Source organism: Cololabis saira, chromosome 1 (genome assembly GCF_033807715.1).
Source record: "Cololabis saira isolate AMF1-May2022 chromosome 1, fColSai1.1, whole genome shotgun sequence".
Classification (NCBI taxonomy): domain Eukaryota; kingdom Metazoa; phylum Chordata; class Actinopteri; order Beloniformes; family Belonidae; genus Cololabis; species Cololabis saira.
In genome coordinates this window covers 4,325,826-4,350,179 of record NC_084587.1, presented here as the reverse complement: position 1 = coordinate 4,350,179, position 24,354 = coordinate 4,325,826, and the positions used below count along the sequence as shown (strand labels likewise).

General features: G+C 43.6%; 2 protein-coding genes across 3 annotated transcripts in view; both read left to right on the top strand.

The window, feature by feature from the left end:
• The window catches only part of myh9a (myosin, heavy chain 9a, non-muscle), a 46,954-nt gene extending 44,152 nt beyond the window's left edge, over positions 1-2,802 (top strand). The window contains exon 43 of the mRNA XM_061729117.1: positions 1,968-2,802. Coding sequence (XP_061585101.1) covers positions 1,968-2,076 — 109 coding nt within the window. The 3' untranslated portion in view covers positions 2,077-2,802. The remainder of the gene's footprint in view (positions 1-1,967) is intronic.
• Positions 2,803-7,291: 4,489 nt separating this feature from the next.
• Positions 7,292-23,031, top strand: LOC133450497 (mitochondrial glycine transporter B-like). 2 transcript variants are annotated; one of them, XM_061729163.1, is made up of 9 exons: positions 7,292-7,625; positions 10,161-10,249; positions 12,625-12,708; positions 14,443-14,567; positions 14,766-14,850; positions 15,944-16,123; positions 16,620-16,788; positions 17,485-17,648; positions 21,681-23,031. In XM_061729163.1, the coding sequence occupies exons 2-9, from the start codon at positions 10,238-10,240 to the stop codon at positions 21,801-21,803; spliced, it is 942 nt and encodes a 313-aa protein (XP_061585147.1). In that variant the 5' UTR covers positions 7,292-7,625; positions 10,161-10,237; the 3' UTR covers positions 21,804-23,031. The 2 variants fall into 2 exon arrangements, with proteins under 2 accessions (XP_061585147.1, XP_061585157.1); XM_061729173.1 differs by lacking the exon at positions 12,625-12,708.
• The last annotated feature ends 1,323 nt before the right edge of the window (positions 23,032-24,354 follow it).

The window sequence follows — 24,354 nt, the reverse complement described above, 5'->3', positions numbered from 1 at the left end:
GTTTACAGCTTAAGAAATCTCAAATATCCTATCTGAAAAAATTCGAATATTCTGGTAATTTTAATCTTAAACTGTAAACCATAATCAGCAATATTAAAATAATAAAAGGTTTGCAATATTTCGGTTGATTTGTAATGAATCCAGAATGTATGACATTTTAATAATTTTTATTTTTCCTCCCAATTGGTTTATCCAATATAATTATTTAATAAATAATTTTTTTTATTTATTCTGAATACAAACATAATTGGATAAATCAATTGGGAGGTAAAATAAATTAAATATAAAATAAATAAAAATGATATTCTCCACAATACTTACAAGTTGTTTTCAGGTAAATCCTGCACTTTCATCCATCATAATGTTCATATATGGTTCCCAGAGTTAGCGATGTACGTTAGTCTTTCCAGTCCAACACCGTTAAAAACATCCCTTATTCCACACTTTTCCAACATAATGCAAATGCCCTCCTGGCCTGAAGAAGTCCAGAGTCCAGAACTCTATATTGCTTTGGTGTTTGTAGGAAGTTCCTTGGGTTTATTCCCAGCACACAGTTTGGCATTAAGGCGGACTTAAGCATTAAACATCTCTTGACAAACGATTTATAACATCCTTCCAGAAGTTTTGGATCTTCACAGATTCCTATAAGCAGTGAAAGAATGTTCCTTTCTCATTCAAACATTTAGGACAGACATCTAGAGTGTTAGCATTCATATGGTGGAGTTTAACCAGGGTTATGTACACATTAACCACTTATATTGAAGTAGTCGAAAGCTTGTGTTTGTTTTTATGACCTTTTAAACATGCATCATTCCAGTCTAATTCATCAATATCTTCTTTTGACGATAACGATAAAATATATAATGCAATATCGTAGACCAATAAAAAACGAGACTAAAATATAAATTACAAAAATAAAAACTCTGCTAAAATACGTTTTCATTGAATGAAATGTTCTACCAAAGGTCCTCAATGTCCATGTTTTCAGTAGTTTCTCTGGTTTAACGTCCATGTTTTCAGTAGTTTCTCTGGTTTAATGTCCATGTTTTCAGTAGTTTCTCTGGTTTAATGTCCGTGTTTTCAGTAGTTTCCTCTGGTTTAATGTCCATGTTTTCAGTAGTTTCTCTGGTTTAATGTCCATGTTTTCAGTAGTTTCTCTGGTTTAATGTCCGTGTTTTCAGTAGTTTCTCTGGTTTAATGTCCGTGTTTTCAGTAGTTTCTCTGGTTTAATGTCCGTGTTTTCAGTAGTTTCTCTGGTTTAATGTCCATGTTTTCAGTAGTTTCTCTGGTTTAATGTCCATGTTTTCAGTAGTTTCTCTGGTTTAATGTCCATGTTTCCAGTAGTTTCTCTGGTTTAATGTCCATGTTTTCAGTAGTTTCTCTGGTTTAGTTCTGCTGGGTGACGTTAGTCCTCAATCCCAGTCGCTGCAGCAGGAATCAGATCCAGAAGATGCAGCTGCAGAGTTAGAGGCTGATGCCGTTAACGCAGAGCTCTAGTTAACGTCAATTAAAAACAAAGTTACATAGAGAAACGCAGAGATCTGCTCTGGGGCTGGAGAAGAAGAAGAACCATCTTTGGATCCACTTTCCTACATAGACGTGGAAAAGAAAACCCAATGTGTCGTCAAAAGAAAAAGATGGAGAAATGCGGAAAAATAACTTTGTTGTAAACTCAAATTAGAGTCTTCTGTATCTGGAATGAATGTAATCTTGAGTCTATAAAGTAACAATAATATAATAATAAGATAACCTTGTTTGAATTGTAAAATGGGTTTGGCTAAATACAATCTTTGACTAAAACGAGACTAAAATAGTCAATTCTGACTAAAATAAGACTAAAATGCTCAGACTTTTCGTTGACTGAAACTAATAAAATCTAAAATGATAGCTGGACCCAAAGACTAGACTAAAACTGAACCGCAGGTACGACCGCCGCTCACTGATGTTTCTTTCCCTTGTCCCTGAAGACGCGGAGACCTGCCCTTCAACATCCGGCGCTCCACCAACCGCAGCGGCGTGGAGAGCGACGAGGACGTGGACGCGCCGCCCGAGACGCCCGAAGGCGCCGCCGAGTGACGAGCCCGGAGCCAAACGCCTCGACGACGTCCGTCGTCAAGGCAACGCTCCTCCTCCTCTCTCCCACGTATTTCAGTCGTCTTTGGCCAAACAATCTTGCATCATCTCAGAGAACAAAAGCAGTATTTTACTACCAAAGTCTCGACTATTTTTCTACTCTAGATATTCTGTATTTTATCGTCAGATATTCTGCTTCTAGCGAGCCGTCCAGGTTCAGGTCGATGTGCCGGACTTCCAGGGGCGGAGGAAACATCGTCTTGATCCTTTTTTTTTTTTTTTTTTTCTTTCGCTTTGCTTTTTTTGCACACAGATGAATTTTTGAGAGTTTTGCTGCAGTTTGTCGGACTGCATCTTTACCGTTTCTCCCTCGGTGTGTCATCACCTCGATCCTGATCATATAAGGTCAAAGTGCACATGGAGGAGTGTTTTACTCACTGTGGCCATACTGAAACTGTTACAACGGGTGCTGTATTCCCTTTAGGGCTTCTACCTTCTACTAAGGGTGATGGGTTGTCTTCTAGTAGCTCACTGCACCATGATGCATTGTTTTCTCCCCCCTTAGCGGGTTTCTGAACGCACATTAGTCTTTAAATGCAGGATATTTTAGTATTGTGTCATAACCACTGTATAACCAAATTACATGTTACTGATGCCAAGATTGTAAGGCTGTTCTATATTTCATAAAATGCCTTAATGCAATAAAGTGATGAATTATTAAATATCAAATCCATGTGGTTTTTTTTTATTTTTTTATTTTTTTATTTAAAGTTTGTAGCTCAAAATATAAATGTTTGTCCAAGGAAACGGCAGTTTAAAATTTAAGGCAAGTTTATTTGTATAGCACAATTCAACACAAGGTAATTCAAAGTGCTTTACATCAACATTAAAAGCGGCAAGACATAATTAAACAGTAAATAACAAATAAAATGATACAAGAGGTAAAATAATAAAAAGCACAAGTTGTTAAAAGGGGCAGAGTACAGCAGGTAAGTATTTAATTTAAGAGTACGCTTCAGTAAACGGTAAAGTTTCTAGCCCTGATTTAAAGGAGCTGACAGTTAAATTAAACGCTGAAAGAAAACGTTAATATACGTTTTAATCATTTTGTGTAAATACAAATATATAAAGTGACTTAAAAGTTTAATTTGGGACCAAACTGTCAAACAGCACCACCCAGTGGCCGTCGCCGGAAGTGCATTCATGTTTTTACACAAATGTACTGTTTTCTAAAGCTTCTCGGGTAACACAATGTTACAGATACATCACAGTATAGTGACTTTGTTTTATTACTTTTAAACGTGAACTTTAAGGAAGGTGTAATATTTTAGATAAACGCCTCCCGTACTAGACACTAAACGGGCAGCTTCAGTCCAACCAGACAGTTTAATCAACTACCGATGCGGAGATCGACCTTTTCTAGCTCCTCATCAGAGACTGTCAGCAGAATAGGCTATATATATTTTTATTTATTTAACAATTGCAAAAAATACAATGATTAAAAATCTTCACATTATGCAATTTCAAGTTGAATTATAACAAGGAGTATAAATCAAATAAAAAAACAAAACAAAAAGCACAACACATTATAACCAGCCAGGGGGGATGAAATTATAACGAAGCCAAAACATTAACATACATTTATGGTTTTGATTGCTTTTTAATTTGTAGAAAGACTGCCAGCATAATATGTGGATGCCTCATTAAAGGAGAGTAGTATGACACGTGACCAAAGGTGTCTTTAATACTATTTAGTAGTTTCCAGCAGATGTTTTTCTCTTCCAGAAACAACTTATACAATTTTAAAGAATGCTGGCGACGTCGGACCCAACAACATTAATAATGTGTCACTGATTTACTTCAAAATGTCAGAATTTGGAGCTGGCAGTTGTTTTTTGGGGCCCCCTGTGTAAGTCTCTGTTTGGGCCCCCCATGTGGTGAAAACCATTTAAATGCACTTAAAGATGAAAGCAGGCTAAACTAAAACTGGTAAGCCTAGATGGCTATTTTTTTTAAAATATTTTCTCAGGATAGGGAGAAAACTAATTTATGAACTTGTAAATTTGAAAGGGGAATATCTGATATAAGGTGACATCACAGTTACACGCTCACATCACGAGCCAGGCAGAGCAGCATCAGAAATGGACTTGCGTTAAAAGACAGAATGTGCAACATACAGCTGTTAACACCCTTTATATAAATGGTATTGGCATCTTGAGTAAAACATGTTAGAGAATGTTTTTATAATGCAAGAAAAATAACACCACGAGGGAGGTTTTTCTGGAATTATCTTTTTGTAAATATTAATTGGCACAAGGCACGGCTTGAACTACACTTCAAAATATTACATAACATATATATTTCAAGATTTCCTGATATTGATAACAAGGGTACCTTTTGTAAAGCTGAACCTGAAAGTGTAACTCACCTGTTCTATGGTTGATATAGAAGTACATTTTGGAAAGAACTTGGAAAAACTACACACTGTGCAAAACAACATATAACCAAGATAAAAGGGAAGAATGTTATTAGAAAACAATTTGCACTATTGTCAATGTCTATATTTTCTAGGTAAATTCCATATAAATTCCATATTCCAAGTAAATTTCCAAATCCAACCCCATTATTTAAGCTGTTTTTGATTTAAATTGATCATTTTTTGAGTCAATCACAAACAAGATAAAAAATAATTCAGGAAAAACCCACCGCCACCCCCAAACTTAAAACCCACCTGTTTATCCAAGCTTTTAAACATTAGTAGTGAGAGGGTTGTTTTATGACCATAATGTTGATTTGTACTTTTATTCTAGGAGTTTTTACCGTATTTCTACTTTTATTGTTGTTTTATTCGCGTTATTATTGTTGTTTTATTCTTTGTGAAGCACCTTGTGACATTCTGTCTGTGAAAGATGCAATATAAATAAAATTGACTTATTTGTCTATTTACTGTACAGTGAGCGAAATAACCAGAGTCAAATTCCCTGTCTGGCATGTTCAAACTTGGCCAATAAACCTGATTCTGATTCTGATCAATAATTGATATTCATTTAGAAGTTTTCAACCAATAGGTGGTCACAATTACAGGTCTTGCTATGTATAGAATATTTTGGGAAGTCTGTCACACCATGTTTATTTTTCTATTCTTTATTTCTTATTTTGTTCTCTTTTTTCCTTTGCAATACATACGGTATTTGTTTGTGAAATGTTGTGCTTGCTCAGTTCACTCACATCCTGTCCTTAAAACCTAGTGACGCCCCTGGTTTTATATCATGTCTATCAGGACCGGCCCAAGCCTCCATGGGGCCCCCTATTACTGCCAATATACTGATTATTGATCATTCACCACTATACACTTATTTCATGTTCTTCCCTGTCATTACAAATACACTTGTAAAACTAGATGTAAGAACTTTTTGTTGTAGTTAAATTGTAATCCACAGGGATTAAGACCATTGAAGCAGACAACAGATTGACACATTTGCAGAAAAGCAACAGATAAAAGGTCAAAGAGCTGCACAGTTGCAGCAGTGTTGTTTCCATCATCCTATTGTCAGCCTGGCAGGTTTTTACCCATCTATGGTTTTTAATCTGAAATAGGAGCAAATTCAGCTACAAGAGCGGCCTGGGGTTGATTTACACTTAATATTTAAAGTGATATAGTACTAAGTGTGATACTGAGTGTCATCTACAGTCTAGGCCTACTAAAAGAAACAAAATAATCAAATAGATCATTTATAAACCATTTACTGTAAACACTTTATCTACTTTATTTTTGGTTTTAAATAACCTGCAACAGCAATTTAAAGTGGAACAACAACAATTAAGTGCAACCACAAAGTACTACAAAAACTAGAACTATAATTAAAATCACTCAACTTAGATAAACAGTACCTCGTCAATATGTTCTCCATATAAGAATAAATTAAAATGTATAAAAACAGACATTAAATAGAATAAACAAATAAAATCAAACAAATACTTAAATAATGATGTAAATGAACAGAGGTACCAGAAAAAATAATATTGTTTATGTAATAATATTAATTATTGTGTTTTTGTACAATAACATATCTTTGATAATGTATGAATCATCATCACTCACACATACAAAAATATTAGTTTTTTAACTCTTGGGGGCCCCCTAGTGGCCACGGGGCCCTAAGCAGCCGCTAGGTTCAACATCAAAAAAGCAAAAAACAAGATATATCGTCACAAATCTTTTTAGCCATTTTGTTGGAGTCTTTCTTTCTTAGGGATAAGAAGAATAATTTAAGATCATTTTAAAAACCAATCAAAGGAGGGTTTGCTATTCCTAAGAATAGCCAAGAGGGACACTGATTTGTCAATTGTATCTATGTAAAAAATAATATTAGCGATGTCATAGAAACCATGACAATGAGCGGCATTACGGCAGCCAGTCGCATGCTGCTTTGTTGTCTTCCGCTATCTCTGCAGGCGACAGACCCTCGACCAATAGGATGAGCGTATACTGCCACGTCATACGCGTGTGTGAATAAGCTGTCAGCTCATTGGTCACCTGGTAGGCGGGGGCCTGGGACAAGTTTACCGTAATGTTTCACATAAAGCGCCCTGTTATTCATTTTCCACCGGCATGACTAAGAAAAAAAAAATGAAATTACGAAAATAAAGTCATAATAATATGAGAATAAAGTCGTAAAATTACGAGAATGAAGTCATAATGTTGCGAAAATAAAGTCATAATAATATGAGAATAAAGTCGTAATATTTTGAGAATAAAGTTGTAATATTTCGAAAAAAAATTGAAATTACGAAAATAAAGTCGAGAATAAAGTCGTAATATTTTGAGAATAAAGTTGTAATATTACGAAAAAAAATTGAAATTACGAAAATAAAGTCATAATAATATGAGAATAAAGTCGTAAAATTACGAGAATAAAGTCATAATGTTTCGAGGATTAAGTCGTAACGAGAATAAAGTCGTAATATTTTGAGAATAAAGTTGTAATATTACGAAAAAAAATTGAAATTACGAAAATAAAGTCGAGAATAAAGTCGTAATATTTTGAGAATAAAGTTGTAATATTACGAGAATAAAACGACTTTATTCTCATAATATTACGACTTTATTCTATTACTTTATTCTAGCAACATTATGACTACTCCGTCGTAATTTTTTGACTCTCACAGCAATAATACGGGACAAAGTGCGTCTCTTTTCAGCTCATTACGGGACGCTACTTTAGCTGCAGCCTGCAGCCGCAGGACAGCCGTCAAAACACGTTTCTAGGGGAAAAAAACACCTGCAGTGAGGAGTTACGTCCAAGTCCAGGCTTCTTTACCGACTGTTTTTTAATTTTAATAAAAGGGTAAAGTGCGAGATAAATGTATCTCTCTAGTTTTTCCAGAAAGTTCCACATTTCTGCCGCTTTGAGGTAAATAAGCGTCGGTTTTTTCCGTGGGAAACGTCGAAATATCGTGGCTGTAAGGACGGATCATGCTGTTTTTGAGGCTGTCAGGAGAACCCATCGCCTCCATCGATCCCTGACCCCGGAATCGCACCGGAGACCCAGGTAAGAGGCGGGGAAGAGCCGGAGCAGCTTGTAAAGTCACCTGTGAACACAAACCGGTGTTAAATGTTTAGTTTGGCCCCTTTTTGCTGGTCATAATCACCAGAAACCGGCTGTTTTAACCGGTTATCTCGCTCGGGATCTCTCGGGATCACTCGGCTCTTTCCGGAGAGTTCACCTCTGTGACGTCATCGAGCACGCAGTCAAGGCTGATTTATGGTTCCGCGTTAAATCGACCCAGAGCCTACGGCGTAGGGTACGCGGCGACGCGCACCGTACTACGCGGGAGCCGCGTACCTTACGCCGTACCCCACGGCGTAGGCTTTGCGTCGGTTTAACGCGGACCATAAATCAGGCTTTAAGGTGGCCCCTGAAGCCGCTGGACGGACACAAGGCCTCGGCCAGCATGTGGAAAAGACCCACACTGCTGCACCAGGGACCCCAGGGACCACGGGGACCACGGGGGCCCCGGGGGCCACAGGGGCCACAGGGGCCCCCCTTCTCACCTGTGGCGGCTGGTGCTAACAATTTTGGGGGGGGGGGGGGGGGGGGGGTTGCAATTGACCTTGGCCTACATCAGGTGTAACGGTACACAGAAGTCATGGTTTTTGATTGAAATCTTTATTTCGAGCATACTAGAGAAAAAAAACAACTACACAAAACAAAAAAAGAATACAAATTAACAGTCATTAAACAAAATCCAAGGGAAATAAACCTTCCTGCCCAAAAAGGAGTAGGAGGAAGTAAAGAATTTATTAGGTTTTTTTTTTATTTTTGATTCTAATAATTTATCTTTATCGTTTATTTAGTCTGAGTTCATGTTGTCCGACTTTGAGCTGCTGTAGCGCCTGAATTTCCCCTCTGGGGATCAATAAAGGACTATCTTATCTTATCTTAAACCAATTAAATAGATCCTCAGGTCACCTGCTTATCAAATGTTGGAGAGTTTACACTGGATACTGTTTGACCGGCGCCCCTTAGTTCCAGAAGTAAATAAAATAAAATGAAAAACATTTTGGAACCAAATAAATATTTAAACAACATTTAATTACTGACACGCTTTTAATAGATTAGCCATGCTCCAATAAAGGCATTTTAATTAATCTTACCCTCACGAGTGCCTCAGTTCTCTGTCTACAACACTTTTTGCAATACCCAAGCAGCACTCCATGCACCGCGTTCTTGTCTGAACATTTAATTACTATTGACAGTCACCCACAGACTGAAATAACACCTTCTTTTAATAATTGTTTGCATCTTACAGCATGTTTTTTCTTTTATTTTTCTTTTATTCTTCTTCTCTTGGTTTGATGGGGCGGCGCCCTCGTGCCCTCTACTGACCAGCCGCCACTGCTTCTCACCTGTGTTTTTATAAAACTTATCTAAAAAAAGGGTGACAGGTCCTGAAGTGGTTCGTCCTGCTGGTGTCTAACCGGCCGAGGCTGAACTACAACATGTTTTGTTTTACTTCTTCAGCTGCCTCCGGAGTCTGTTGTGAAAATCGAGATGTTAAGTGATTTGCACATTTTTGTTGTTTCAGGGGAAGTGTTGTTGTTATGGTGTAGGGACCATGAAAGACTGGTGACACCCATAGACATGTATCCGTAGACGCCCCATCGAGCGCTGCTGCGATACGTCAACGTCGCCGCCATATTGGATGTGGCAAGACTGCGCTGTAAACTAATTGTGAGGGGGGATATATATTGTTTTTCGGCCCTACCTTGTTCTCTATAGCTGATAGAACATGAATTACTCCTATTTGGGATCAATAAAGTTCTTATTTTTGCCATCTGAGAAAATTAAATATATTATATTTGGTGCCTAACTGTTTCCCAAGTATATTAGTGCGTGTGTGAATGAATAAATGAGACTTAAAACATAAATTTCTTTGTAGAAAGGTGCTTTATGAAAATTAGTCCATTTACTTGTATTAGTTTACAGCGCGGTCTTGAACATCCAATATGGCGGCGATGTTGACATATGGCAGCAGCTCCATGGAAGGAGGAGGAGACATGTCTACGGTGACACCCAGCAGGGGCCCAAAACAAAAACACTTGATCAAAACAACAGGAAACGACATCACAACTCCGCTAAAGTCACATGCACTAGCAAATACTAAAATTGAAATCACTATAATTAACAAAACACATTTTTTTACCTAAGATTTTTCATTTTTTAAATCTGTGAATCTGATCTTAATTTCTTATAATGTCATATCTAATTTTACTGAGACCTCATGTGGAACAACAGTGCTCTCGGTGAGCCCAGTCCCTATCATTTCTGAAAGTTGGTTGTATTAAAACATGTTTTTGCACTGTATTTATAATATCTCATACTGCACTATTTTTCTTCTTCTTCTGTATATATTTTTTAATTTTCCTCTGCATGTGTGTTGTTTGTGCTGCTGCTGCTCAATGTGAATTTCCCCACTGAGGGATGAATAAAGGAGTATCTAATCTAACGTAACATTTAACTTGATAAATCAAATCTGCGTTCCTAACTGTGGCGGTTTCTCTACTTTGTTTTGTTTTTTTAAAGTAAGCTTGGCTGAACTCGACCTGCTTCAGACGTCGAGGAAGAAACTGGACTCGTCTGGCGCAGCGTCCAGACCAAAGATGGAGTTAGCGGTGAGTGATTAGGGTCGTAGTTCAACCTGACTGTTAAAACATGGACTGTTTAACCCCTTTTTCTTTGTTTTTGGCCAAAACGTTGATATTTTCTTGAACCATCTTCAATGAAGCGCACTTTCTTCTCAATTATGCGATGATACATTTACATATCAGGAGCTGCAGGGATGATGGAGATGGACCCAACCAAAAAACTCACTCAGTATATTAAAGTATCGTTTCTTTTTTTCTTCCTATAAAAACAACAACGAACCACCCAAATCTTGCATCAACTATAATATCACAATGGTGTCATGTTTGCTTTTGCAAGCATTAATTAATTAATTAATTCCAGAAAGAGCTTATTACGCGGTAAATACTAATGAGTTCGGCATGAAGCATCTTTATTCATCTGTGTGGTCAACACTGTCAAGCTGATGTAAATCGTGTTTCTGTGACACTTTTTCTCGATAGAAAAGTGAAACTCTGAAGGGGGTTTTTGTCAATAACGATTGGAAACATTTTTTAATCTTTTTTATTTGTTTTTGGTATTTTTTTATTCTTTCTTTTATTCATACATATAATAATAATAATAATAATGATAAAAAAATTATATATATATATATATATGTGTGTGTGTGTGTGTGTGTGTGTGTGTGTGTGTGTGTGTGTGTGTGTGTGTGTCTATATATTTTACTAACTTTTATTTTCTCTGCATTTTATCTATATTGGGACCAGCACCTTCGATAAAGCACCTGTAATTTGGTTGTGCCCACAGCGAGTATGAACAATGACAATAAAGAATTTTGAATCTTGTGATTGCTGCTACCGCAGTTGGGAAGGGAGGCAGATAATGGAGGCAGTGGACGATAATTCAGATGAATAATCAGAAGCAAAGCAGTACTGAATCTGCCGTTAACTCAGGAATACTGGTGTTTTTTAAAATGTTTGTTAAAATCTAGTAACTGAATCTCTTCGTTTGGTGGATTATTGTTATTCTCTTTATTTGGGTTTAGATCAGTCGCCTCCTCGTTGGCTCTGCTCCCAAATGGGACCAGATAAAGTAACTCATCTCTGCCGGCTGGCTGCCAGCCAGAGCTGAACATTGGCCTTTTGTAAATGTTTTATTTTTGCAATGTTTTTCTCTTTTCTTTTGGTATCCATTAGTTATAATGTTTGTTTTGTTTCCTCTGTTACCCCTTTTCCACCAAACCGCTTTGCTGAGTTTGCTGAGCCAGAAAACCCGGTTCCAAGGTAGCAGCAACTATTTTCAAATAAGAATGAATCTGGATGCAGCAAAGGATCATGGGTCTGAGGAGGAGACGTTTGCAGTGATGTAATGACGTGGCTCCTCTTAGCACCCGAGCTGTGGAAAATCAAACCGGTTCTCAGCTGGTTCCCAAGTTGAATGAGTTGTGAACCAGAACCAGCACTGGAACCGGTTTAGTGGAAAAGGATTAACGGAGGAAATGAAACAAACATAACTAATGGATACCAGTTTAGTCGCCTTTGTTTGTTTCTAAGTGTGCAGGTTTCTAACTTCTTTAATTAGCCGGGGGGGACTGCCAATGGGAATTAGCCAATAGGCTACAGTTGGGTGCATCAGCCTTTATTTGTAAACGCGTAATGATGTGCACTGTCCCTCCTCATCAAATAAATAAATTGAATTGAATTGAATTGAATTGAATTGAATTGAATTACATGTAAGAATATACTGTATGAGACATTTTCAACCAGACAATTTGTTGCTGTGGTTAATATCTGCTGTTTGCACATTTGTGCTTTGTAAGTTAGTAATTAAGAAATACTTTAATTACAAACACATTTCATACAAGAGTTGTATTTCAAAGTGCTTTACATTAAATTAATAAAAACAGGCAGCAGGAGCTTCTGCATGGAGTAAGAATAATACGAAATGGCTTTAGAAATGTAAAGCCTTGAAGTAATACGTCTCCCCAGTTTATGTGAAATATTAATTTATATTCTACATAAATTTAACACTCGGCCTTGAAACACCAGGATATGTGCGTTTTTTTTTTTTGTATAAATTGTGCTTCATTTCCCCCCTGCCTTTGCAAAAGGTCTCTTTGCATTTACGTTTGTTTTCTTGTGACCCAGATCCACAACGTGAGTCACACACTTTGACAGAAATGCAGTTTAGCAGCGACAGAAAAGGGGGTGGGGGGGCGAGCGAAATGCAGATGTGCGAGTGTGTCTCCGAGATAAGGATAGAAATAAAACCCTGCAGAAAGACGTGGGTCGGATTAAGCTTCTGGTTCTGCAGTGAAACGGTGGGGGAAGGAGGACGAGAGGCCGCCATCGTTGGTCTGAGAGAGAGAGAGGGAGAGGAGGAGAAGAGGCTGCTGGGAGGTTGATCTTGTCTTGTCCCCTTGTAGCGGCGGGAGGAGAGGGAGGTGAAGGAGGGCGGGATGCAGGAAGAGCAGGACGCTGGGAGCCGAACCCCGGGCCTCCTGGGGAAGGTACGTGAGAACGTCCTGGTGGCCGCGGCGTTTCGTGTTGTTGGCGTTTCTGTCGTCTGCTGATCTAATCCGCCGCCGTCGCTTTGTCTGTTACTGAGCAACAGTTGAACCTCAAACGCTTGTGTTTGCTGTAACCGCTGATGAGCTTTAGCACCAACCGCCGCCGCGTTACTGGTGCTGCTGACGACTAAACCCCCCACCGCCTCGTCGAAACCCGTTTCCTCTCAGCGGGAATAAAAGGAACTGAAGTTCTGACTTCGGGTCATTCGGGGTCGTTTAGGGCGACGTCCTCTAGAACATGAGGCCAGAGCGTCTCCATCAGCTCCGCCTCCGCCAAAAGCTTCTGCCGCTGACGTTTATGTTGGAACTAAAATCCTTATTTCTTTATAAAGGTGAATAATCTTGTTTTTCTTCTACCCCTCCTTTATCCCCCTCTCTCTCTCTGCCCGCCATGTCTTCCTGTCTTTCTCTTCCCCCTCCATCCCTCCACCTGTCTCCCTTCATCCCTCCACCTGTTTCCCTTCATCCCTCCACCTGTCTCCCTCCATCCCTCCACCTGTCTCCCTCCATCCCTCCACCTGTCTCCCTCCATCCCTCCACCTGTCTCCCTCCATCCCTCCACCTGTTTCCCTCCATCCCTCCACCTGTCTCCTTCCCTCCCTCCACCTGTCTCCCTCCATCCCTCCACCTGTTTCCCTCCATCCCTCCACCTGTCTCCCTCCATCCCTCCACCTGTATCCCTCCACCTGTCTCCTTCCCTCCCTCCACCTGTCTCCTTCCCTCCCTCCACCTGTCTCCCTCCCTCCCTCCACCTGTCTCCCTCCATCCCTCCACCTGTTTCCCTCCATCCCTCCACCTGTCTCCCTCCATCCCTCCACCTGTATCCCTCCACCTGTCTCCTTCCCTCCCTCCACCTGTCTCCCTCCATCCCTCCACCTGTCTCCCTCCCTCCCTCCACCTGTCTCCCTCCATCCCTCCACCTGTCTCCCTCCATCCCTCCACCTGTCTCCCTCCATCCCTCCACCTGTCTCCTTCCCTCCCTCCACCTGTCTCCCTCCTTTCCCTCCACCTGTCTCCCTCCATCCCTCCACCTGTCTCCCTCCATCCCTCCACCTGTTTCCCTCCATCCCTCCACCTGTCTCCCTCCCTCCCTCCACCTGTCTCCCTCCCTCCCTCCACCTGTCTCCCTCCATCCCTCCACCTGTTTCCCTCCATCCCTCCACCTGTCTCCCTCCATCCCTCCACCTGTCTCCCTCCATCCCTCCACCTGTCTCCCTCCATCCCTCCACCTGTTTCCCTCCATCCCTCCACCTGTTTCCCTTCATCCCTCCACCTGTTTCCCTTCATCCCTCCACCTGTTTCCCTTCATCCCTCCACCTGTCTCCCTCCATCCCTCCATCCCTCCACCTGTTTCCCTTCATCCCTCCACCTGTCTCCCTCCATCCCTCCACCTGTCTCCCTCCATCCCTCCACCTGTCTCCCTCCATCCCTCCACCTGTTTCCCTTCATCCCTCCACCTGTCTCCCTCCATCCCTCCACCTGTCTCCCTCCATCCCTCCACCTGTCTCCCTCCATCCCTCCACCTGTTTCCCTCCATCCCTCCACCTGTCTCCCTCCTTTCCTTCCACCTGTCTCCCTCCTTTCCTTCCACCTGTCTCCCTCCTTTCCTTCCACCTGTCTCCCTCCCTCCCTCCACTTGTCTCCCTCCATCCCTCCACCTGCCCCCCCCCCCAGGCCCACCCGGCCCTGAAGGCGTTCCTGTGTGGGTCCCTGAGTGGAACCTGCTCCACGCTGCTGTTCCAGCCTCTGGACCTGGTGAAGACTCGGCTGCAGACGCTGCAGAACTCCGCCCAGCCCGGGTGAGACACGTGTGACCGGGAACACACACACTCTAACCGGGTTTACCCGCTGCCTCTGGTGCTGCTCGTCTCCGCCGGTGCTGTCACGTGACCCACCGGGCCGCCGGGCAGCCGGATTCAACCATCACCGACTAACCATCACTGACATCATCTTCCACGTAGAGGCTTGGTTTGCTGAGTCATGTGTTTCTCCTGCAGGACGCCGAAGCCGGGCATGTTCACCGTCTTAGTCAACGTCGTCAGGACGGAGAACTTCTTCGGCCTGTGGAAAGGAGTTTCCCCGGTGAGGAGTCGGTGTTTTCATGCCGTCGGCACGAGCATCGTCCCGTGTTAGTGTTTCCTGTCGGTTGTCCCTCGAGGTCCAGACATTTTGACTTGATAAACATGATGTATTAACCCTTTCTGACCTACCATAGAACAAGTCCTGAGCATTTTTTTACATTTCTGCATGCTATACTGCCATTTTATGGAGTATTTTTATTTGATATGCATCAAAACAACTCATATAAGCTAATCTTTAATAATCTGGATGTTCCTAGTCCAAACTAACTAAATAAATTGCTAAAAACTGCAAATAACTACCAAAAAAATGTAAATGTTTTTTTAATTTTTAACATTTTTTTCTTAATACAGAAATCCCACAACTAGATCCGTCAAAACTGTTGATAGAAAAAAGCAACACAGAAGCCTTTCAGACCTCAGGAAATGTATCTGGAATGAATTCTTACTTTAGTTTTTCAGATAAATCATTTTATATATCGCGTTTATATATCTTCATCTGTCGCTGAAATCAGCCCCAAAACTTTGCTCACGCTAAACCGTTGTGTGTGTGTGTGTGTGTGTGTGTGTGGGCTTGTATAGTGAGTGTGTAGTGTGTGTCGCTGAAAATGAAAGACGTCACCTCCCTGAAGTGGCGTGAAAAAATCCAACCTGATGACACGCCAACAATATGGTGATGTACGTGTCGACGCACATCAATGTAGGACGAGCTCTGAACACGTACCGGATCTATAAATAACCTGCCATGTCAATAATGAAGATTTCCGCATTTTTACTGGATTATTATGGGATTTTTCCAAACAATTTAATGGATTAAAACTCTGGGACACTAAAAGCAGGATATGGAAGTGAAACTCTTCCTGTTTAACCTGCAGAGAGAATTATTGTTGTTTTATTTGGTTGTAATTGTACGTTTGGAAAATCAACATGCAAACGGGAGCGCCGGTGCTCCAGCTGGTCATAAAGGGTCAAAGTTCAGGTGGTACTTTTAAAGCCCCTCTAAGCCGCAGTACCACCTCTGAACTCACGGGGCAAAAACACGTTTGATCCTAAACTGCATGAAAAGCTGAACCTGAGCGTTGTTTTTGCCGTTGCAGTCGTTCGTGCGCTGCATCCCCGGCGTGGGCATCTACTTCAGCACCTTCTACTCCCTGAAGCAACGCTTCTTCGTGGACCGGGCTCCCAACGCCGGGGAGGCGGTGCTGCTGGGGGCCGGGGCCCGGACCGTGGCCGGGGTCTCCATGCTGCCGTTCACGGTGATCAAGACGCGCTTCGAGGTGAGCGGTGGGCGGGGGGGGGGTGTTAACCTGGGGTTAACGGGTCTGGGTAACCCCGTGGTTCTGGTTAACCCCGGGGTTAACGGGTCTGGTTAACCCCGGGGTTAACGGGTCTGGTTAACCCCGGGGTTAACGGGTCTGGTTAACCCCCTGGTTCTGGGTAACCCCGTGGTTCTGGGTAACCCCGTGGTTCTGGGTAACCCCGTGGTTCTGGGTAACGCCGTGGTTCTGGTTAACCCCGTGGTTCTGGGTAACCCCCTGGTTCTGGGTAACCCCGTGGTTCTGGGTAACCCCGTGGTTCTGGGTAACCCCGTGGTTCTGGGTAACGCCGTGGTTCTGGTTAACCCCGTGGTTCTGGTTAACCCCGTGGTTCTGGTTAACCCCCTGGTTCTGGGTAACGCCGTGGGTCTGGGTAACCCCGTGGTTCTGGTTAACCCCGGGGTTAACGGGTCTGGTTAACCCCGTGGTTCTGGGTAACCCCGTGGTTCTTTTCCAGAGTGGCCGGTTCGACTACGTGAGCGTGGCCGGGGCCCTGAGGAGCGTGTACCAGACGGAGGGGGTCCGGGCCTTGTTCTCCGGACTCACCGCCACGCTGCTGCGGGACGCTCCGTTCTCCGGCATCTACGTCATGTTCTACAGCCAAGCTAAGAGAGGACTGCCCCACGGTGAGTCAGCCGGTCTCCATGGAGACATCCGTCCATGTATCCATTCATCCATCCATCATTCATCCATCCATCTACCCATCCACTCATGCATTCATCCATCCATCCATCCATCCATCCATGTATCATTCATCCATCCATGTATCCATCATCCATCCATCCATCCATCCATCCATCCATCCATCCATGCATCATTCATCCATCCATTCATGCATCATTCATCCATCCATCCATTCATGCATCATTCATCCATCCATCCATCCATTCATGCATTCATCATCCATCCATCCATCAATTCATCCATCCATTCATGCATTCATCATCCATCCATCCATCAATTCATCCATCCATTCATGCATTCATCCATCCTTTCATTCATCCATCCATTCATGCATTCATCATTCATCCATCCATCCATTGATCCATCCATCCATCCATCCATCCATCCATCCATCCATCCATCCATCCATCCATCCATCCATCCATCCATCCATCCATCCATCCATCCATCCATCCATCCATCCATCCATCCATCCATCCATCCATCCATCCATCCATCCATGCAGGACCATAAACTCTAAATGTTAATTTAACAAGAACTCCACTTCATTTGAGTCCGTCCTTCACGAACGCGACTCCGCCCTTGTGTAGACGCCTGATATCGGACCCTGACGCCCAGATCTGTTTGTTCTCCCCCAGAGGTGACGGCGGCGGCCTACGCCCCCCTGGCCAACTTCAGCTGCGGCGTGATGGCGGGCGTCATGGCGTCGCTGGCCACGCAGCCGGCAGACGTGGTGAAGACCCACATCCAGGTCCGGCCGTCCCACTGGAGCACCGCGGACGCCGTCCGCTACATCCTCAAGGTGAGCAGCGTTTCAGGAGCAGAGCTAAGAGTGTTGTTTCTGTCAGCCTGTTTCAGTTTTAGGCCCAATCTCAATACTCCCCCTACTTTTCTTCACTCGCCCTTCTTTTCTTCCCTAACCCCTAAAAAAGAAGGGGGAGATTTTAGGGCACTTGAGATCTAGGGCACTTGGCCCAGGTGCCTGTCCCATTTCTCCTACTCCTCCTCGTTTTCATCCCTAACCTGATCAGGAAGCTGAGAGCCAAAAGCTGTTTTAATTTCCACTGTAGCGCTGTTAATATGGCACTTTATTAAGTGTTAATATTTTTTCAGGCATAAAGGTAACCTTAAGATCCGCAACCGGGGCTCAGTTTATCCAGATAACGCCTGTTAAGAAATTTGACCCGATGTTTTCGGAGATGAGAAGAGCCGCCGCCCCCGGGGAGCAGCAGCAGCTCACAGCCCGAGAACAGACGTGTCCGCCGGGTCAACCCAGCGCCGTCGCCCCGGGAGAGAAACTCTCTCCCTGGACGCAGCTCTGTTGAGAATTACGCTGGCTGAAATAAATCATTTAGGAAGATGTTGGTTTAATAGATGAAATCTAACAGTTGTAGTTACGCCTGTTAAGAAATTTGCTCCGAAATTTAGAGATTTCTGTCTGGCGGCTCCGGAGTTTGGGTCCGCGTTAAATCGACGCAGAGCCTACGGCGTAGGTTACGTAACCTCCGGCGTAGTCTCTGCGTTGGTGTAACGCGGAACCATAAATTCCTTTATTCTGGCGTGTTCTTCGGCAACTTTATCTGAAAGTGTGTAAATTACCCAGATAACAGCTGGATTACTTTGTGGTTTCTGAAGACTATTATATCAGAAACATCCAAAACAAATCTGACGAGTCACAGGATTATTTCTCTGTATTTCTCTGAGACGAGTCTGCCTGTTTGCCTTCGGTCGGCGAGTCAAATCGACGCAGAGCCTACGGCAAAAGCATTCTGGGACATTTTCATACCCCCTCGCTCGCCAAGTCAGCATCTGCAATCCCTCGATTTGAAGGGGCTATTCTCAGCCCCTAGCCCTCGTTATGCCCCCTCCCCCTTGGTGAAAAGAGGAATTGGGACACCACTACCTTCACGGGAACGCGCAAAAGTTAGGGTTAGTGAAGAAAATGAGGGCGAGGGGGAGTATTGGGACGCAGCCTTAGTTTCAGTCTAGTCTTATGGTCGAGCTATCATTTTAGATTTTTATTAGTTTTAGTCACGTTCATTCTCTTAGTCGTGTCAAGTTTCAGTCGACTAAAAGTCTGAGCATTTTAGTCAGAATTGTCCACGACCATCCATCCATGCTTGCATCCATCCATCCATTAGATTAGATTAGATTCAACTTTATTGTCATTGCATATGTCAAAAGTACAGGGCAACAGAATTGTCCACGACCATCCATCCATCCATGCATCCATCCATCCATGCATCCATCCATCCATCCATGCATGCATCCATCCATCCATCCATCCATGCATGCATGCATGCATGCATCCATCCATCCATCCATCCATCCATCCATCCATCCATCCATGCATCCATCCATCCATCCATCCATGCATGCATGCATCCATCCATCCATCCATCCATCCATCCATCCATCCATCCATCCATTCATGCATGGATGCATCCATCCATCCATTCATGCATGGATGCATGCATGCATCCATCCATCCATGCATGCATGCATGCATCCATCCATTCATGCATGCATGCATCCATCCATTCATGCATGGATGCATGCATGCATCCATCCATCCATGCATCATCCATCCATCCATGCATGCATCCATGCATCCATCCATCCATTCATCCATCCATCCATTCATGCATGGATGCATGCATGCATCCATCCATCCATGCATCATCCATCCATCCATGCATGCTTGCGTCCATATCCATTCATGCATCCATCCATACATTAATGCATCCATCCATCCATCCATCCATGCATGCATCCATCCATACATCCATCCATCCATCCATGCATGCATCCATCCATCCATCCATTCATGCATCCATCCATCCATGCTTGCGTCCATATCCATCCATCCATCCATATCCATCCATCCATTCATGCATCCATCCATACATTAATGCATCCATCCATCATCCATCCATCCATCCATCCTTCCATCCATCCATCCATCATCCATCCATCCATGCATGCATCCATCCATACATACCGTATTTTCGCGACCATTCGGCGCACCGTGTGGAAAGGCGCACCCTGATTTTTGTGTGTCATTTTTAGATTTAAAACATACATATGGCGCACCGACCCAAAAGGCGCAGTCTACAGAGCAGAGCTGCACACACGCGTGCCGCAAAACACGCCGGCCGGAAAACACACACACCCGCTGCAGAACGCACACACAAGCACACAAGCGCTTATTTAAAAAATAGAGCGGGAGCAAAACCTCTGTTTCTGCATTAAAGAGCTCCGCTAATTCAGCTGCGCCAGTCCGAATTTCCTCGGTGTCAGTCACTTTCTGCACAACAGTAAATAAACTTTTCATACCCCGTTGTGCGGATCCTCCACCGCGCAGAGCCCGTCTCTCCCCAGCGGGGTGGAGCAGCGCGCGTCACAGCGGCTTTAACCGGGAATGTGACCTGTTCGGACCGGCTGGGACCGAAGCCACCCACCTGTATGGGAGCAGGGGCTCCCGGGGAAAGACCAGCGGCATTTCGGCCGGATCTGCCCCGGGGATGGTGCGCCCTGGCCCGGCAAACCCGCGGCGGGAGCCTGGCGGCTCCTGAGCGCATCCTCTGCATCTTGGTTAGGCTACCAGAGATCAAACCGACAGATTTGCCTGAAAATCTCGCAGGGTGAAGTTGTTCCGACCTGGGACAGACCCCTGAATAAATAAAGGTAAGAAAATAAACGTTTCATACCCCGTTGTGCTGCGTTGTGCTGCGGATCCCGACCGCGGCGGGATCCGCAGCACAACGGCGGAGGGACGCGGCGTCCCGCGTCCCGGGTCCCGCGTCCCGCGTCCCGGGTCCCGCTCCGCGCTGGTCCCGGGTCCGCTCCCCGTCTGCTCCCCCGCGCTGGACCCGCTCACACACGCGCTGTCGGGGAGCCGGTACCGGGGTTTGTATCCGACAGGAGCTCCAGTCCGAATTTCCAGACCTGTCTCAGCCACCTGATCATCATCATCCCTTCATCCAGCCCCCCCTTTCCATTCGTCCTTATAATGACTCCGGCTGGAAACGTCTTATGCAAAGTTTTTCTTTTAAAAATCACCATAGGTTTCTGTCCATCAGCTGCGCCAGTCAAGCGCTACATAAATGAGAATCTGTGTGTGTCGCCGCGAATACACACCCGCGCATGTCGGGGTCCGGTACCGGGTTTGTAACCGACAGATTTGGCTGCAAATTTCGGAGGGTGAAGCTGATCAGACCTGAGACAGACCCCAGAAATCTCTGCTCGCAAAGCGGCCGGGAACCAGGTCGATTGGACCGCTTGGGGAACCAGGAAGTCGGGTTGCAGCAGCGCGCATCACCGCGCTGCTCCAGCCGCTGCTTTAACCGGGGAAAGTCACCGGTTCCGACATGCAAAACACACGCGCGCTGCAGAACAAGTGTGCTTATTTAAATAGAGCGGGAGCAAAACTTAGTTTGATTGTATTTTATTTCACTTTACACATCAAGCAAATCCTTAAAAGTTTTCATCTTCTGTTTCGCATTAAACAGCTCAGTGGATGGTCTCATTCAGCTTCACCCGCCCCCTTCTCCCTTTACCGTTCTCATGGCCGGCCTTACATTACCGTAATTCAGGTAATAGACACGGCGCACCGTTTCTTAAGGCGCCCGGCACATTAAAAAAAAAAAAAAAAAAAAAAAGTTGCGCCTTATGGTCGCGAAAATACGGTACATACATACATACATCCATGCATGCATCCATCCATTCATGCATGCATGCATCCATCCATTCATCCATGCATGCATATATCCATCCATCCATCCATGCATCCATCCAGCAGATAGATCTAACCCCCCCCGTTTTCTCCCTGCAGGAACACGGCCTGCGCGGGTTCTTCCGGGGGGCGGTTCCCCGGTCTCTCCGCCGGACCCTCATGGCCGCCATGGCCTGGACCGTCTACGAGCAGCTGATGGCTCGGATGGGCCTCAAGTCCTGAGGCCCGGCGGCGGCGGCGTGGAGCCGCAGGAGAAGACGGAGAGGTCAGGCAGGGGTCACGTGACTTTGATTCAGACGTGTGTGTGAGTGTGTTATTTAAGTGTTGAACATGTGTGTGTTGTGAGATTGTGACGTCACGCCTGACAAACTCTGGCCAGGCTGTGATCCTCCCTGCTGTGGCGTGATCCTTCCCTCAGATACAAGGGGGGGGCAGAGACCCTCCGGGGGCCCGAGGTGTTTCTAAAATACCCAGGATGCTCAGCGGGCCGACGTGGCCCCGGAACGAGAACCGCTCCGGCTTCTGCCGCGTTCCTGAAACCGGCAGCAGATTGAGCGAAGAGCCGGTTTGTTTTGATTCAGACAATCACAAGAACTCACACAGCTGCATTGTGGGAAATACTTTCCAGGTGACTCCAATAATCACATCGAAGCCTTCGTCTCCGAACCTGCTCAAAACTATGCTAATAACTTAACAAATAATGGTGCACTTTTAACCCGCCAAAATAAAACCGGATATACTTTATTTTGAAATAAATATATCAAAGCCTGACCTGTCACAGAGGCTCTTGTAGATCAGGAGTTTAAAGATTTTAGTAATGTATATTCTTAATATTAGGCGTTTGTAGCCGGCGGAGTTTCTCCTCCCTGTCGTGGTGGTTTTTTTGTGGATAAATGTGGATGATTTTCATGAGTGTTGAGAGCAAACCACATGTATTTTTCAAATCCGGTTCTGGTCAGAGGGGACCACCCTCCAGTGGAGAGAGCTGGTACTGCAGGACGACCCGTCTCAAACTCCCCCTCAACAAAACACGAGTACTTTTACAAGTTCATCTTGTCTAACCTGTTGATAAACACAGAACTGAACTCTAAATATTAGATTATTTTTAACATTATTTCCCTAAATATCAGCTTTTAAGTTTGTTATCGATTAACTTTTACCTGGTTGCATTTACTGAGGTGTGCCGTTGCCATGGCGACCGTTGCTTCAAGAAGGTCAGATAATGATGCGTGTTATTGATGTACGTGATCGTATGATGATGATGATGACGATGAAGGTTGCAGGTGACATCACACCTGTTCAGGAGCGACGCGCCTCAGAAACACAAACTGCATCTGACTGTGCCATAAATCTGCTAAATGTTGTGACGTGGGTGTAAATACTTCATCTGTGCACGTTTGCTCTGACGGTGCCTGATTTCTTTTTTGTAAATAAATTCCTGTTTTCTTAATCGATGTGGAGTTTCTTTTTAAACCAGGAAGTGGTTGACGACGGCTGAGTCTATCAACGTGATGTCATCGACTCTACAATGCCGGATATATAATATTTATATACATGAATTTCTGATACCTTGGGACCACCCCTTAATCAAAAGGAAAAAGCTAATTATGAAAAATTATGAAAAAATAAAACTACATAAAAAAAACCTAGTCTATTCATAATGATTAAAAAAAAATATGGTTTAGAAATTGTTAAATACAAAATTGTGTTTTATGATTTCAATATATATTTATCAATTCACATTTAAAAATAAATTAAAAAATAAATACATTTAAAAAAAGAAATGTATAATTTGTGGATTATTTCATATGTCCCACATTAAAGAGGTTAAAAATCACTTACCCTACCTCTAATGATGAAGAAGCTCAAACTGTGTTTCTCATAAAATGTATTAATTATTTTCTTCACTTATTGGAAACATTTAACAATTGTTCATTATGGATTGAAGTATTTAACTGAGAAAGAGAAACATTTAAAAGTTTAATGTGTTGAGCGGGTGTCCGGTAACTCCAGGATATCCACCGACTCCGGAGCGGGTCGTCAGATTCAGATCCTCGTCGGATTTGTGCAAACAAATGTCTAATAATGTGCAGCCAAACAGCTATTAAAGAACTGTCCTCATACATACATACGTATATATATATATATATATATATATATATATATATATATATATATATAAATTACACTCTCCCCCATTTGTTTGAATGAGAAGGTGTGTCCAAACTTTTGGTCTGTACCGTACGTGTGCTCAGTCTAAGTTAACCACCGGTCCTCAGATTAAAAATCCTCCACAGGAAGTTAGATATTTCTAAATAAGAGTTGAGGATATGAAAGAGCTGTTTGTGGACCGTGAGGAAGGCTCCAGCCGCCATCAGAGATCTTAGAGCATCAGTCAAACTAGGCCCGACTCCCAGAGGTGAAATGAACGGTGACTCCGGTTTGCATGCACGTCGACCGCAGCATGTTCGCATTTACATAAACAATTTACCCTCAAAACAGGACGCAACGAGTCCCGCTTGAACACTGCAGTGCCTTCGCTCAGACTTTGAATGATACAAATTCCAAATGTGAAACACTGGGAGTTTAATCCATAATAAAAGTCACCTGAAACAAAGCAGAGCATGCTAAGATAAGGTGTTTCTCTGTGGTAGAATAAGGTCTAGGACCTCCTCCCCGATAGTAAATATGCCTAATAAACTGATTAACCATTAATTTAACCTTTTAAAAGGTTGTGCCTTTTTATAGGCACATAAAGAGAAAAGAGCAGGGC

Coding starts and splice junctions, on each gene's coding strand:
- LOC133450497 (XM_061729163.1), top strand. Junction 14,851..15,943: donor TGTGGAAAGGAGTTTCCCCG/GTGAGGAGTCGG, acceptor TTGCCGTTGCAG/TCGTTCGTGCGCTGCATCCC. Junction 17,649..21,680: donor CCGTCCGCTACATCCTCAAG/GTGAGCAGCGTT, acceptor TTCTCCCTGCAG/GAACACGGCCTGCGCGGGTT.